The sequence below is a fragment of the Alosa alosa genome, chromosome 7, assembly GCF_017589495.1.
Source record: "Alosa alosa isolate M-15738 ecotype Scorff River chromosome 7, AALO_Geno_1.1, whole genome shotgun sequence".
NCBI classification, from domain to species: Eukaryota; Metazoa; Chordata; class Actinopteri; order Clupeiformes; family Clupeidae; genus Alosa; species Alosa alosa.
The window spans coordinates 342,447-359,946 of record NC_063195.1 but is presented as its reverse complement, the minus strand read 5'-3'; the positions used below and the strand labels follow the sequence as shown (position 1 = coordinate 359,946).

General features: G+C 43.8%; 1 protein-coding gene across 4 annotated transcripts in view; it reads left to right on the top strand.

Moving 5' to 3' along the window:
* si:dkeyp-9d4.3 (caskin-1) overlaps positions 1 to 17,500 on the top strand; it is a 68,976-nt gene that overhangs the window by 3,705 nt on the left and 47,771 nt on the right. For 3 of the 4 annotated variants that reach the window (XM_048248401.1, XM_048248403.1, XM_048248400.1), the window contains exons 2-3: positions 9,707 to 9,758; positions 10,753 to 10,850. In XM_048248401.1, the coding sequence (XP_048104358.1) occupies positions 9,707 to 9,758; positions 10,753 to 10,850 (150 nt within the window). The other variant, XM_048248402.1, reaches the window with a different exon arrangement.

Genomic DNA, 17,500 nt, shown 5'->3' with positions numbered 1-17,500 from the left:
CAGACTAGCCTTAAACGCTTTCTTCAGAGGTCAGACGCGATGGATGATGGTAAATAAATAAATAAAGAAAAAGCCGAAGTGTTGGGCATACTGTAGCCCTATCTGTCGGAATCAGTGACCACCAGACAAAAAGCCGAAGTGTTGGGCGTACTGTAGCCCTATCTGTCGGGATGAAGTGTTGGGCATACTGTAGCCGAAGTGTTGGGCATACTGTAGCCCTATCTGTCGGGATGAAGTGTTGGGCATACTGTAGCCGAAGTGTTGGGCATACTGTAGCCCTATCTGTCGGGATGAAGTGTTGGGGCGTACTGTAGCCCTATCTGTCGGGATGAAGTGTTGGGCATACTGTAGCCCTATCTGTCTGTCGGGATGAAGTGTTGGACCCATGGCAACACTGGACATGCAGCTGTGTTCTGTTCCCATGGCTACACTGGACATGCAGCTGTGTTCTGTTCCCATGGCTACACTGGACATGTAGACAGACCCATGGCTACACTGGACATACAGCTGTGTTCTGTTCCCATGGCTACACTGGACATGTAGACAGACCCATGGCTACACTGGACATGCAGCTGTGTTCTGTTCCCATGGCTACACTGGACATGCAGCGGTGTTCTGTTCCCATGGCTACACTGGACATGTAGACAGACCTATGGCTACACTGGACATATAGCTGTGTTCTGTTCCCAGAGCATATGCTCTCTCTGTCTATGATTTGCAGGCTTAGGGCCTCCTCGACGAGGAGATTGCTGGTGCGCGGATAATTGAGCGGCTGTCAGATGGTATCATTGAACCCACATGGACGAAAAGAAAAAGAAACTTAACATTTCTAGAATAGGAAATATTTCTTAATTCAGTGTTATCAAATAAAGAGGCAAAGCATTAGGGGGTAGTGGTGTGAGTGTGTGCGCATCTGTTGAACCACTAGATTAGCATTAGGGAGTAGTGGTGTGAGCCAGGGCCGTAGTCACCATAGACATTGAGGGGGACGTGTCAAATATGAAAAATAGAAAAAGAAAGAAAGAAAAAAGCGAACAAAGCAACAAGCCCCACCATCTGAACCTAACCCTAACCCTAACCCTAACCCTAACCCAAGCCCCACCATCTGAAATGTAATCGAATGTAAATACACAAATTAGTGACCTAGTGATGGTTCCAGAGTAGCCTACACACAAGTGACCTAGTGGGGCAACCGTGGCCTACTGGTTAGCGCTTTGGACTTGTAACCGGAGGGTTGCCGGTTCAAACCCCGACCATTAGGAGCGGCTGAAGTGCCCTTGAGCAAGGCACCTAACCCCTCCTGCTCCCCCGCTGCTGCTGTAGCAGGCAGCTCACTCTTGCGCGGAATAAAGTTTTCACTAATTCACGGATTGGGATAAATGCAGAGACCAAATTTCCCTAATGGGATCAAAAGAGTATATACAATATACTTATATACTGATGGTTCCAGAGTAGCCTACACACAAGTGGTTTGTCCTGGTTGTTTTCTGTTTTTTTTTTTTTTCAGAGAGCCTGAGATACTCCCAACCAATCAGAGAGCCCTGAAATACTCCCAACCAATCAGAGAGCCCTGAAATACTCCCAGGCACTTTCAGACTGTCCTGTATGCTGATGTGTGTGTGTGTGTGTGTGTGTGTGTGTGTGTATTTGTGTATGAGTGTGTATGTATGTGTGTGTATGTATGTGTGTGTATGTGTGTGTGTGTGTGTATGTGTGTATGGGTGTTTGTGTGTGTGTGTGGTGTGTGTGTGTGTGGGAGACTGTCCTGTATCTTAGATAGATAGATAGATAGATAGATAGATAGATAGATACTTTATTGATCCCCAGGGGAAATTCAAGGGGAAATCTTTGTGATATCCATCAGATGTCTGACGTCTGCACACTTCTCAGGGGGGAGAGAAGATAATTACGTTTCAATTATAGTGTGTGTGTGCGTGTGTGTATGTGTGTGTGTATTGTGTTTCTGTGTGTATCCGTATGTGTGTAAGTGTGCATGCGTATGTGTGTGTGTGTGTGTGTGTGTGTGTGTGTGTGTGTGTGTGTGTCTCCTTGCAAAGATCACTGACCTAGGCTGTGCATGTAAGTTTGTGGCATTGATATTTGGCAGCCTTGGACATGTCCACTGACTATCAGTCAACCGCCCCGAATTGTGCGGTACATCCCGTATATTGAGTAATTTTGATTTGTCCCGTCAGGGACAGCTCCAGTCCCGAATTTCAATCAGAGCCTCGTCTGCCTTGTCAAGTTGTCAATGGCCAATAGTAGGCTACTGTAAACGCCCCTGTAAACACTGTAAAGTGTCCAGTGCAATCACTACCACCACGCGCATCTCGCACTGTGCGTATGGCACCAAGGGACAGAGGGGCACTACAATTTACCCAGATGAGAAGCTTTACTGCAAACTGCTCTTCACTCTTCTTAGAGAACGTTTACAATGTCAAAATGCAGCAACATTTACAGTGTAAATCCGTCCGTTTTGAGGGTCGAAAGGGCCCGAGAAGGAACGAACCGAACTTGTGACGCTTTGATCATTGCTAATATTGTGCTATAAATGTGGCACAAACAGTGTTAGAGTTTGTAGACTTGCCATGCTAGTTGTGTTTGTAATAAGGAGGTGCTAGTCCTTGAAATAGGTTGTGTTTATAATCTGTGTTTTATAATAAGGAGGTGCTAGTCCTTGAAATAGGTTGTGTTTATTATCTGTGTTTGTAATAAGGAGGTGCTAGTCCTTGTAATAGGTTGTGTTTATGATCTGTGTTTATAAGGAGGTGCTAGTCCTTGTAATAGGTTGTGTTTATGATCTGTGTTTTATAATAAGGAGGTGCTAGTCCTTGTAATAGGTTGTGTTTATAATCTGTGTTTTATAATAAGGAGGTGGTAGTCCTTGAAATAGGTTGTGTTTATGATCTGATTATAATAAGGAGGTGGTAGTCCTTGTAATAGGTTGTGTTTATGATCTGATTATAATAAGGAGGTGGTAGTCCTTGTAATAGGTTGTGTTTATGATCTGTGTTTTATAATAAGGAGGTGCTAGTCCTTGAAATAGGTTGTGTTTATAATCTGTGTTTTATAATAAGGAGGTGGTAGTCCTTGAAATAGGTTGTGATTATAATAAGGAGGTGGTAGTCCTTGAAATAGGTTGTGTTTATGATCTGATTATAATAAGGAGGTGCTAGTCCATGTAATGGGTTGTGATTATAATAAGGAGGTGCTAGTCCTTGTAATGGGTTGTGTTTATGATCTGTGTTTATAAGGAGGTGCTAGTACTGTGTTTATAATCTGTTTATGAACACATGAAACCCTCCATGCAAAGATCACTGACCTAGGCTGTGCATGTAAGTTTGTAGCATTGATATGTGGCAGCCTGGGACATGTCCACAAACTGACTGTTAGTGGACTAAGACTGGCAGGGCTACCAAAAGAAAAGTCTAAACAGCTGGCAAAATTCTGCTCCATATCAGCTGTGATAGGCAGTCTTGCTGAGTGGCGTAAGCCATGCTTTATGTACCTTGTTTGTGTGTGTGTGTGTGTGTGTGTGTGTGTGTGATAGGCAGTCTTGCTGTGTGGTGTAGGCGATGCCTTATGTAGCCTTTGTGTGTGTGTGTGTGTGTGTGTGTGTGTGTGTGAGTGATAAGGCAGCCTTGCTGTGTGTACCCTTGAATGTCAAAGCTGTATCACCTTTGAGAATATTTGAATCCTTTCAGTAAGACATTTGGATGGTGGATTCAAATAAAGAATTCAAATGTGTGTGTGTGTGTTGTGTGTGTGTGTGTGTGTGTGTGTGTGTGTGTGTGTGTGTGTGTGTGTCAGAAAGAGAGAGATTGAGATTTGTGAGGGTATGCCAATCATTGCAACAGAGCTTTTATTTTTGAGTCTTGCAAAGGAGAGACTGACAGTGTGACTTTTTCCCGCAGTGTGTGTGTGTGTGTGTGTGTGTGTGTGTGTGTGTGTGTGTGTGAGTGTGTGCGTGCGTGTGGTATTCTTGGAATGTGGGTCACCTCCTGTCTCTGTGCTAACTCCGCTCAGGACACCTCAGGCTGTGTCCCAAATGGCCACCTCACTCTCTAAGTAGTGCACTAAGTAGCACACTAAATAGCTAAATAGCACACTCCACTATGTAGTGCACTAAATAGCACACTGCACTGAGTATCACACTGCACTGAGTAGCACACTGCACTGAGTAGCACACTGAGTAGCACACTGCACTGAGTATCACACTGAGTAGCACACTGCACTGTGTAGCACACACTGAGTAGCACACTGAGTAGCACACTGAGTAGCACACTGCACTGAGTAGCACACTGAGTAGCACACTGCACTGAGTAGCACACTGCACTGTAGCACACTGAGTAGCACACTGCACTGAGTAGCACACTGGCAGCACACACCGCACTGGAGTAGTGGCATGAGCAGCACACCGCACTGGAGTATCACACTGGTAGCACACTGAGTAGCACACCGTAATCATTGAGTAGCACACACCGCACTGAGTAGCACATTGAATTGAGTGGCAGCACACCGCACCGAGCATCACACCGAGCACACCGCAACTGAGTAGCACACCGGAGTAAAGCACACTGCACTGAGTAGCACACTGCACTGAGTAGCACACTGAGTAGCACACTGCACTGAGTAGCACACTGAGTAGCACACTGCACTGAGTAGCACACTGAGTAGCACACCGCAACTGAGCAGCACACCGAGTAGCACACCGAGCAGCAATTTCACCGCACTTCGAGTAGCACACCGCACCGGAGTAGCAACACTGGAGCAGCACACCGCACTGAGTAGCACACCGAGTAGCACACCGAGCAGCACACCGCACCGAGTGTTACCACACCGAGTACACACTGCACTGAGTAGCACTGCACTGGGTGGCACTGCTGGGTGGCACACTGGTGGCACTGCTGGTGTACACTGCACTGGTGTCACACTGGTGGCACACTGCTGGAGTGGCACACTGCACTGTGTAGCACACTGGAGTAGCACACTGAGCAGCACACTGCACTGGAGTGGCACACTGGGTAGCACACTGCACTGGTGGCACACTGCACTGGAGTGGCACACTGGTGGCACACTGGAGTGGCACACTGCTGGGTGGCACACTGCACTGGTGTACACTGCACTGGTGGCACTGCTGGGTGGCACTGGGTGGCACACTGGGTAGCACTGGTGGCACACTGCGCTGGGTGGCACACTGGGTGGCACTGCTGGTGGCACTGCGCTGGTGGCACGCTGGTGGCACACTGCACTGGGTAGCACACTGGAGTGGCACACTGGTGTACACTGCACTGGTGTACACTGCACTGGGTGGCACTGGGTGGCACTGCTGGAGTGGCACACTGGGTGGCACTGGAGTGGCACACTGGGTGGCACACTGCTGGTGGCACACTGGTGTACTGTACTGTGGTGTGGTGTGGTGTGGTGTGGTGTGGTGTGGTGTGGTGTGGTGTGGTGTGGTGTGGTGTGGTGTGGTGTGGTGTGGTGTGGTGCAGTCTTGATGATGACCCCTCTGTACTGTAGTGTACTGTACTGTGGTGTACTGTACTGTAGTGTAGTGTAGTGTACTGTAATGTAGTGTACTGTACTGTAGTGTACTGTAGTGTTTAGTGTACTGTAGTGCAGTCTTGATGACGACCCCTTTGTATATTACTCCGCTCCACTGTAGTGTACTGTGCTGTAATGTAGTGTACTGTGCTGTGGTGTAGTGTAGTGTAGTGCAGTCTTGATGATGACCCCTTTTTATTGTACTGTACTGTACTGTAGTGTACTGTACTGTAGTGTAGTGTAGTGTAGTGTAGTGTACTGTAATGTAGTGTACTGTACTGTAGTGTACTGTAGTGTTTAGTGTACTGTAGTGCAGTCTTGATGACGACCCCTTTGTATATTACTCCGCTCCACTGTAGTGTACTGTACTGTAGTGTACTGTACTGTAGTGTAGTGTAGTGTACTGTACTGTAATGTAGTGTACTGTACTGTAGTGTACTGTAGTGCAGTCTTGATGACGACCCCTTTGTATATTACTCCGCTCCACTGCGCACCAATGTCCAGTTCGCCCTGTAACGTAAACTCTGTCCCGTACCTTTTCCGATACTTTATTTTCACTGAATGTTCACGATGAAGCTACTGAGTGTCTTTCTCCGCCTTTAGAATATGAACATCTGGACATTAGCCATAGTGTGTGTGTGTGTGTGTGTGTGTGTGTGTGTGTGTGTGTGTGTATGTGTGTGCAGATAGATATGTGCCTTTAGAATATGAACATCTGGACATTAGCCATAGTGTGTGTGTGTGTGTGTGTGGGGGGTATCTGCCATGGCATATGGAGAGCACTAATAACAACAGCTCTAATAACACCTAAGGAACTGTGTGTGTATGTGTGTGTGTGTGTGTGTGTGTGTCTGTGTATGTGCGTGTGTATGTGTGTGTGTGTTTGTGTATGTGTGTGTGTGTGTATGTGTGTGTGTGTATATGTGTGTGTGTATGTGTGTGTGTGTGTATGTGTGTATGTGTGGGTGTGTGTGCAGATAGATATGTGCCTTTAGAATATGAACATCTGGACATTAGCCATAGTGTGTATGTATGTGTATGTGTATGTGTGTATATGTGTGCTTGTGTTTGTGTGTGTGTATGCAGACGTGTATATGTGTGTGTGTGCTTGCATATGTGTGTATGAGTTTGTATCTGTGTGTATGTATGCATGATTTTGCATCTATGTCTGTGTGTGTGTGTGTGTGTGTGTGTGTGTGTGTATGCAGACGTGTATATGTGTGAGTGTGCATATGTGTGTATGAGTTTGTGTCTGTGTGTATGTATGCATGATTTTGCATCTATGTCTGTGTGTGTGTGTGTATGTATGCATGATTTTGCATCTATGTCTGTGTGTGTGTGTGTGTGTGTGTGTGTATGCAGACGTGTATATGTGTGAGTGTGCATATGTGTGTATGAGTTTGTGTCTGTGTGTATGTATGCATGATTTTGCATCTATGTCTGTGTGTGTGTGTGTATGTATATGCAGACGTGTGTATGTGTGTGTGTGCTTGCTCATGTGTGTATGAGTTTGTGTCTGTGTATGTATGCATGTTTTTGCATCTATGTAAGTGTGTGTGTGTGTGTGTGCATTTCACAGTTCAATACTAAATGCTTGAACAAACAGGCAGGTCATGACAGAGGATAGAGCCTATTTATATCCACTGCATTTCAGAAACAGGGAGAGAACGAGAGAGAGTGTGGGGGAGAGAGAGAGAGAGAGAGGGTGGGGAGAGAGAGAGTGGGGAGAGAGGGTGGGGGGAGAGAGAGGGAGAGAGAGAGTGGAGGGAGAGAGAGAGAGGGGAGAGCGAGAGGTGGGGGGAGAGAGAGAGTGGGGAGAGAGAGGGTGGGGGGAGAGGAGAGAGAGGGTGGGGATAGAGAACAAGAGGGAGAGAGAGAGGGGGGGGAGAGAGAGGGTGGGGAGAGAGAGAGAGGAAGAGGGGGGAGAGTGAGAGTGGAGGAGAGAGAGAGAGAGGGTGGGGGGAGAGAGAGAGAGAGGGTGGGGGAGAGAGAACAAGAGGGAGAGAGAGAGGGTGGGGGAGAGAGAGAAAGAGGGTGGGGGAGAGAGAGAGGAAGAAGAGGAAAGACTATTAAGAATGAGAGAATGGTAGAAGAGGGAGAGCAGGGAAGAGAGAGAGAGAGCAGGGAAGAGAGGGAGAGAGAGGAAGAGGTTGGGATTATTGTGCTTTGGTCAGATTATTCTACTGGATTAAATATAAAATATCCCAGAATGCATTTCTGCCAAAGGCTGTAGGGGAGGGTGGAGGGGAAACTACAGAAAAAGAAAGAAAGAGAGGACTACAGAAAGAGAGAGAGAGAGAGTGAGAGAGAGAGAGAAAGAGTGGGAGAGAGAGAGGGAGTGGGAGAGAGAGAGGGAGAGAGAGAGTGGAGGGAGAGAGAGAGTGGGAGAGAGAGAAAGAGTGGGAGAGAGAGAGGGAGAGAGAGAGAGGGAGAGAGAGAGTGGAGGGAGAGAGAGAGTGGGAGAGGGAGAAAGAGTGGGAGAGAGAGGGGGGGAGAGAGAGAGGGAGAGAGAGAGAGAGAGAGAGAGAGAGGTAGGGGGAGAGGGAGTGAATATAAAAGAAAGACAGAAGAATATTTGGGTAATTCCATTATGACTGGTGTTATACGTTGGAAGGTTTTTGCTGAATATTATTGTTACATTTATATTGAGAAGTTTAAGGGATGCTTGCTAAACATGGCTTTATCTTGCTATAAGATAAACATGGCTTTATCTTGCTATAAGGCAGGGGTGGGCAAACTTTTTGGCTCAAGGACCACATTGGGTTTCGAAAATTGGCGGCGGGGACACTTAATACGCCTCTCATAAAAAAATACATTTTATAGCCTATAATTTAATTATGAAAAGTATTTGTTTTAAAATATTAATTTGCAAAAAATACTGCTAATTTTATGCTGTTTAACTTAATGTATAAATTGTGCACTGTCACATGATGTTATCTCTATTTAACATGATGTTTTGACATTATAGCGTTATCTAAGGAGAGTGAAAAGCAGTTTGCAGTAGAGAGCTAACCAATGTAGGTCTCTATCTTGGGAAAAAAAATAGCGAACAGCCTGATAACTAAATGAAATGCTTTCGGACGGGCCAAATGAAAGTGCTTGGTGGGCCGGATCCGGCCCGCCCACCCCTGCTATAAGGGATGCTTACATGCTAACATGACTTTATCTTGTTATAAGGGATGTTAACATGCTAACATGACTTTATCTTGCTATAAGGGATGCTAACATGCTAACATGACTTTATCTTGCTATAAGGGATGCTAACATGCTAACATGACTTTATCTTGCTATAAGGGATGTTAACATGCTAACATGACTTTATCTTGCTCTAAGATAAACATGACTTTATCTTGCTATAATGGATGCTAACATGACTTTATCTTGCTATAAGGGATGTTAACATGCTAACATGACTTTATCTTGCTCTAAGATAAACATGACTTTATCTTGCTATAATGGATGCTAACATGCTAACATGACTTTTGTATACTTCTCTTGTGCATAAATATGTGTGTGTGTGTGTGTATGTTTGTGTGCGTGCGTGCGTGCATGTGTGTATGTTTGTGTGCGTGGAACCTTATCTGTGTGTGTGTGTGTGTGTGTGTGTGCGTGGAAACTTATTTTTGTGTGTGTGTGTGTGTGTATGTTTGTGTGCGTGAAAACTTATTTGTGTGTGTGTGTGTATGCTTGTATGCGTGGAAACTTATTTGTGTGTGTGTGTGGAAACTTATTTATGTGTGTGTGTGTGTGTGTGGAAACTTATTTATGTGTGTGTGTGTGTGCGTGGAAACTTATTTGTGTGTGTGTATGGTTGTATGAGTGGAAACTTATTTGTGTGTGTGTGTGTGTGTATGCTTGTATGCGTGGAAACTTATTTGTGTGTGTGTATGGTTGTATGCGTGGAAACTTATTTGTGTGTGTGTGTGTGTGTATGTTTGTGTGTGTGGAAACTTATTTGTGTGTGTGCGTGTGTGTATGTTTGTGTGCGTGGAAACTTATTTGTGTGTGTGTGTATGGTTGTATGCGTGGAAACTTATTTGTGTGTGTGGAAACTTATTTGTGTGTGTGTGTGTATGGTTGTATGCGTGGAGACTTATTTGTGTGTGTGTGTGTATGTTTGTGTGCGTGGAAACTTATTTGTGTGTGTTGTCTCCAACAGAGTTGCTGGGTCCAGCTAAGAGGCTAAATGTCAACTTTCAGGATGCAGATGGGTGAGTGTGAATGGACTTCAACTAAACACACACACACACACATACGCACACACACTGTGTGCAGCTCCTGAGGGTGGAGGTGAACTACAGTGGCTATTCTAGAGGGTGGAGGTGAACAGCACTGGCTATTTCTAGAGGGTGGAGGTGAGCTATGCTGGCTATTCTAGAGGGTGGAGGTGAACAGCACTGGCTATTCTGGAGGGTGGAGGTAAACTATGCTGGCTATTCTAGAAGGTGGAGGTGAGCTATGCTGGCTATTCTAGATGGTGGAGGTGAGCTATGCGCTATGCTGGCCATTCTAGAGGGTGGAGCAGAGCTATGCTGGCTATTCTAGAGGGTGGAGGTGAACAGCACTGGCTATTCTAGAGGGTGGAGGTGAACTATGCTGGCTATTCTAGAGGGTGGAGGTGAGCTATGCTGGCTATTCTAGATGGTGGAGGTGAACTATGCTGGCTATTCTAGAGGGTGGAGGTGATCTATGCTAGCTATTCTAGATGGTGGAGGTAAGCTATGCTGGCTATTCTAGAGGGTGGAGGTGAGATATGCTGGCTATTCTAGAGGGTGGAGGTGAACAGCACTGGCTATTCTAGAGGGTGGAGGTGAACTATGCTAGTTATTCTAGAGGGTGGAGATGAGCTATGCTGGCTATTCTAGAGGGTGGAGGTGAACAGCACTGGCTCTTCTAGAGGGGGGAGGTGAACTATGCTGGCTATTCTAGAGGATGGAGGAGAGCTATGCTGGCTATTCTAGAGGGTGGAGGAGAGCTATGCTGGCTATTCTAGAGGGTGGAGGAGAGCTATGCTGGCTATTATAGAAGGTGGAGGGTGTGCATATGCAAATTTGTGTATTAGTATGTGTGTGTGTGTGTGTGTGTGTGTGTGTGTGTGCATGTGTGTGTGTGTGTGTGTGTGTGTGTGTGTCCATGTGTGTGTGTGTGTGTGTGTGTGTGTGTGTGTGTGTGTGTGTGTGTGTGTGTGTGTGTGTGTGCATGTAGGCTGGCGGCAATCCACTATGCTGCGCTGAATGGGAACATGGAACTGATCTCTCTGCTTTTGGAGAACCAGGCAGCCGTAGACATCAGAGATCAGAAGGGTAACCTCACACACATACACACACACACATATATGAACACATATAAACCAGGCAGCCGTAGACATCAGAGATCAGAAGGGTAACCTCACACACACACACACACATATGAACACATATAAACCAGGCAGACCTCACACACACACACACACATATATATATGAACACATATAAACCAGGCAGCCGTAGACATCAGAGATCAGAAGGGTAACCTCACACACACACACACACACACACACATATGAACACATATAAACCAGGCAGCCGTAGACATCAAAGATCAGAAGGGTAACCTCACACACACACACACAACACACACACACACACACATATGAACACAAACCAGGCAGCCATAGACATCAAAGATCAGAAGGGTAACCTCACACACACACAACACACACACACACACACACACACATATGAACACAAACCAGGCAGCCATAGACATCAAAGATCAGAAGGGTAACCTCACACACACACACACACACACACACACACACACATACAAAACAGGCAGCAGCATACATCAGAGATCAGAAAGGTAACCTCACTCTCTCACACACACACATGAAGCAGGCAGCAATAGACATTAGGAAGGTGGCAAACACACACATATGAACCAGGGAGCAGTTCAGAGATCACACACACACACATACACACATATAAACACACAAATACATATAGTTATGCAAGATGCTAGCCCAGACCTGCTCATGAATTTGTGCTTGAGATGCTAATGCTAACAAAGAATTGTTCATAGACTAATGATAGTGAACAGACTTCTGATAGAGATTTTAATGCTAATACTGAACTGTTCATAGACTTTTGATAGAGATGATAATGCTAACACAGACTTGCTCATAGACTTGTGATAGTGAACAGACTTTGATAGAGATGCTAATGCTAATACAGAACTGTTCATAGACTTGTGATAGAGATGCCAATGCTGACTCAGACCTGTTCATAGACTTGTGATAGAGATGCTAATGTTAGCCCAGACTAGCTCATAGACTTGTGATAGTGAACAGACTTGTGATAGAGATGCTAATGCTATTATAGAACTGTCCATAGACTTGTAATAGAGATGCTATGGAAACCAGACCTACTGACAAACTTGTGATACAGCGGGCAGTGCTTCGACTTGGCCAGCTTCACTTTCCTTGATCATGGCGTGGGATCCCTTGTATTATCAACTTTAATTTGTATTTTTTCCAGTGAGGCGCTGCAACAACCCAAACAACCGGTAGATGGCTCAAGTGAGCAGGGTGTCTCAAAAAAGAAATGGAGCCTGGAAAACCCTACACAGACTTCACTACAGACTTTTAGCAGACTGGTTTAGAAATAATTTAATAGCCAGAAATATGCCTGCCCTAATAAAAGAAATATTTGGTTAACTTCTTAGTGAATCCGTTTGCAGCCGTGAGAAAAAGCTTAGGACAAATTAAACATTCTGGTTTTCTCGAAAGCAAGCGATGATAGACAGACATAATTTGGACAAAATATAGAGCATATTAAAGGGGTGGTTCAGGATTTTGGACATAGGATCTCATTTCAAGTAAGCAGTGTGATATTTATCAGTGGAGACCCGTTTCAACACGTTTCATCAGTGGATTCTAATTGCCGAGGTTACGCAGGTGCTAGGCTAGCGCAAATCAGCGGTATGTGCTAGCCTGCCACTAAAAAACAGTCTTACCTACTCCAAAGGACACTCGAGGCAAATTCCAGACAATCGATGTAAATGTCTGTGTTGATAGAATAGTGTAAGAAATACAACTACCCTCGCATCGCTATGTTAGAAATAAAACTATCAATACAGACATTTACATCGATAGTCTGGCGTTATAATTTATTTGCCTTGGGTGTACTTTGGGTGGGTAAGACTGTTTTTAGTGGCAGGCTAGCACATACCGTTGACTTGGCGCTTTTAGCCTAGCACCTACGAACTCTGCAATTAGAAGGACTGGATGAAGCGATTGAAAACGGTCTCCACTGATAAATATCACACTTGCTTACTTGCAAATGAGGTCCTATGTCCAAAATCCTGAACCACCACTTTAACCTCCGTTGCTCAGCCAAATGCCTTCCTGTTACGTCCTGTTATCACGGAGTTACAGGCGATAAACGATTTTTGAAACGATTTTTGAAACTTCATTAACGTTTTTTTTAATTATTATTATTAAAGAGTTTTTTTCATTTAAAGGTTTGACTTCGTTGCTTATTCAGTAGAGCATTTAGTGCTCTCCCCAATCCCAGACGTTCACATTGCATGTTTGTTTGTAATGGGTGCAACCGCGAGATAGGCTATGCGTTTGACGGCAATGAGTTGTTGACATGAACATGAACCAAGACATATAGCCCAGCAGCAATCTAGGGACTGTTATTTATTTATTGAAGGGGCCACCGGAGGAATTTTGAGTGCTTCAGTTGCAAGTTGCATGACTCTCTTGCCTGCTAGAAATTGTTCAATGACCCTCCGACCAGAATTGTTAAAAGACATGACCCTCTGTTTGCACAATTTCACAAAATAATCTGCCAATGCGAGGACCCGAAACAATGCATACAACTTTTAAAAAAGACATGATAACCCAGCCCTGCCATCCTCTATGTTGCCCTGTTGCTACCCCTTGCGAAACAGATGTCTTCAAGCGCCACAGCCACAAACTGTGATAAGTTCGTTTTTTTTTTTTTTTTTCTAAATCCATCTTTCCCAAAAAAGTAAGTAAAATAAGTAAATGAGCTTGCATGCTCCAGTCCTTCCTTTTCTATAAAAAATGTGTTAGTGGCCTGTTTTTGCACAATTTCACAAATAATCATATGTGATTAATAGTATGACAAATAATCCTAGGGTTGTGCACGGGACGAAAACCAAATGCTGTGTTCCAAGGGCTTTCCTGTTGTATTTTTCCGATACAGCTGGAGAGGATGCTCTCAATTTATCACGAGTTTTTTAACTTGATCCCCTTCACTGTCTTGCCGTTTTAATGTTTTCCGTAGAGAATATCCCATATTTTAATACCTCTCACATAACAGCCCTGCCATTGCCTTGTCTGCTGTGTTTGCCCTGTTGCTACAGGAAGTGTTTAAAAGACCCCATGATCCTTGCCCTTCCAAGTTCTTGCAAACAGATGTCTTCAAATCACAATGCGTTTTCCTTGTCTTGAAGTCTTTCCCGGCATATTTTAACTAAACAGATTCTCCTCCCTAGAATGATGTTAACCAAAAGTCCAGAGCAGCTGCAAAACTTGCTTTGCAATGTCGATTAAAACTTGCCTGCTGTATTGAACACATTAAAAACTTCAGGACAAACACTTTTTAACTGGGTTGGGACTATTTGGCGCCGCCATCATGGATCAATTTAAGTTTACCATTGATTTTCGTGAGAGAACACGATTCATTGGCGCTTGCATGTTGGCCTTTATGTTCACGTGCACCTGAGGCTACTCAGCTACAAGAGAAAGAATTTCCCCTGTTTGTATGTTCACTGCAAGTTGGCCTACCATAACTTACCAACTCTGCACTGTAGACCCTAACTGGCTATTTATATTTTTCTGTAAAATAATAAAATGTATTGGTTCAACTTTATGAAGCAGAATGCGCGCATAGGCTACTTGGAACATAATACATTTAACAAAGGACAGATGTATGTTGCTAGTGACAAAATATTAACTTTCAGTGTTTTACGATGTCTGTCATGGGGAAGTGTTTTTCCCCATGCATTTATTCTAGGTTACTGTCAGTGACTGACGCGAGAGAAGCGGGGTCTGTGTTGTGTTGTGTTGCGTTAATTTATTTTCATTGGGCATACCGTGCCGTCCCACCCACAGCTCTTCAGTTCTGACAAAGCCAAAATTACTCCTTTTGAAACAATGAGTGCAGGAAGCGCGTTTGTATGGTTATATTGCTTGACAAGGGGGATCCCAAGCAGCTTTCATACTTTGAGAACATTTCAATTCAACCGACACTAACATATAATATATATATATATATATATATATATATAATATATAATAATATTCAAAATGTTGAAAACTATTTCGGCATAGCCTATAAAGCAGTTTAATTAAATGGAATGTTAGTTGTAAACAAACAAGCTACTTGGTGAGGCTTGGCCTCACAGATGCGCTCGTGCCTTAGATGGCAAGAAAAATCTTCACGATAGGCCTATTAACTAACCACCCGATTCACGTTGGCTGGGGGGCAGGGGGGGCCATCAGACATTTGTGCCCAGTTATCTGACCCTGCCCCCAACAAATCACACCTTCCCACCTCTGACAGCTTAAAAGAAGTCAAGAGGACTCCTTACTCACAGACCTATTCACAAACCTGCGCTTTTTGCGTGTTTTGAAATCCTATGCAGATAGGAGCTTCCAATCGTGAGGAAGCCATTTTGCATTGTAGGCATAACTAACATGCAATCTGCCGCCAACAACAACCAAAAACTAGGCTAATCATTGTCAACATGTAAATTAAATGTAACATTATTGTGAATCAAATTAAAATGTTCTCTTTTTTTGCAAGCGAGGCATAGTAACAGAATAATTTAATAATGTTACAAAGATACTACATCAATCCATTATGTTTCATTAGGCAACTAGGCTGTTTTGCCTTGATTCATTTAGGCTAGGCCTTTTATTCAGGGCCGTGATTCACAAAGAATTTTAAGGCTAAAAGTAGCTCCTAACTGGCGAATTTAGGAGCAACTCCTAAAAATAATGGGTTTCACTCTAACTTTAGGACTCCTAATTTTTCACAAAAAAGTAATTCACGAAGCATTTTAGACCTAAAAGTAGCACCTAAGTCTGGGACAGCTTAAGTCGAGAGGACTCCTAACTCACTAAAGACCTATTCATAAACAGCTTTTTTGTGGCATTTTACGCTTGCGATGTTTTGAAATCGAGCCTATGCGCAACAGGAGCTTCCAATCATGAGGGAACAATTTTGCATTCATAAAAGGGATGCAAAGCCACCAACAACAACCAAAACTACTCATTGTTAACATGTAAATTAAATGTAACGTTTCATTGTGAATCAAATTAAAATGGTCTCCTCTTTGCAAACGTGAGGCATAGCCTATGGTGACAGATTAATTTAATAATGTTGCAAAGGTAGGCTACTGCATCAATCCATAGGCCTATGTTTCATTAGGCTACTAGGCTATTTGTTTTGCCTTACTCTTTATTCATTTTAGGCTAGGCCTTTTTTTATTCAGTTATTAATCATCTTCGTCCTTCGCACTACTTGTGTAGCGCACATTCTCCGACCTGTCACCTAAGGTCATCATCATCGGAAGAGGTGTTTGGAATTCCCGCGTTACAATCGTCAGCCAATCAAGGTGGTCACTTCAGTCAAGCTCGTGCATGAGAAATGGCGTCATCCAAAACCACTGAAGACTCACTCCTAGTTTAGGAGTTGTCTGAAAGGCTTTTGTGAATAACTTTTAAGAGAAAACTCCAAGCTAAAATCTTTAAGTGCGATTTAGGAGTAGCCTACTCCTAGTAGTAAGATAAAAAAGCCTTTGTGAATAGCCTACGGCCCCAGTTATTCATAATCTTCCGTCCTTGTGTAGCTTAGCGCATTCTGAGACCTGTCACCTGTCACTCATCATCGTAAGGGAGGTGTTTGGAATCATGCCAGCGTTACAATCATCAGCCAATCAAGGTGGTCACGCTTGCCCATTTACCCAAATTAATGGTCGAATATTACTGATGATCATTGTTATTTAAGAACATGCAGTGTCGTGGGGTACCAAAAACATCTTGCTCGTAAAAAAAGCATCATAACGCACATTCTGGCCGGGTCTGTTATTTACTGTAGGCTGCATAAACCACAGGCCTTTATTTTGGGCATTATTCATTCATTCATTCATTCATTCATTCAACCTTTATTTATTCTCGGAGGGTCATTGAGGGAAGCCCTCATTTTCAATGAAGCCGAGATTACAGAAGCGAAGCAAATTGCTCCCAAACAAAAAAAGAACATTCGAGGCCTTCTGTTGAAGAATTTTATATAAAGCCCGCGCTAACAGTAATCCTCCTGCCTGATAGGCCTACCACAGCTGTGGATAGTGTGGAATGTTCAAGTAATAACACAATCCAATGTGTGTCTCAATTGTCCCCCGCTGACCACCTCACACATTTCTCTAGATTTTGCAACGAACTTACATGACACAAAGCCATAAAATATGCCAGTTTTAGGACACAGAATAATGTTTGTAATGATACCAGTTAGGCCTACGTTTAACAGTAACAAGTGTAATGAGCTATTCATTGTCGAAGGTGCATGGCGAAGTGAAATTCTTACTTTGGGAAACAAACATTTTCCGATATCATCGCTGATCATCAGAATATTGCAACAGATTCTGTGTTCTGGACTGCAGGTAACTTGTTAAGCCAGTGGTTCTCAAACTTTTATTTCATTCCCCACTTTGATCAAGGGGCATGATGATAGTGACTGATGATAGTGGAGATAACGTGTTATCCCGAGGCTTTTGCAAGTCAGCATCTTCGACAGTAGTCTATTAAAAATATATGTTTTCAATGTCCCAAACGGAGAGCCATACTTTATTGTTTTTAACGATCTCTATGCTACTCACAAAAATGTAGGCATGGGGACATGATGAAGTAGGCTATCCAACTGCCGTGTGTTAAATTATT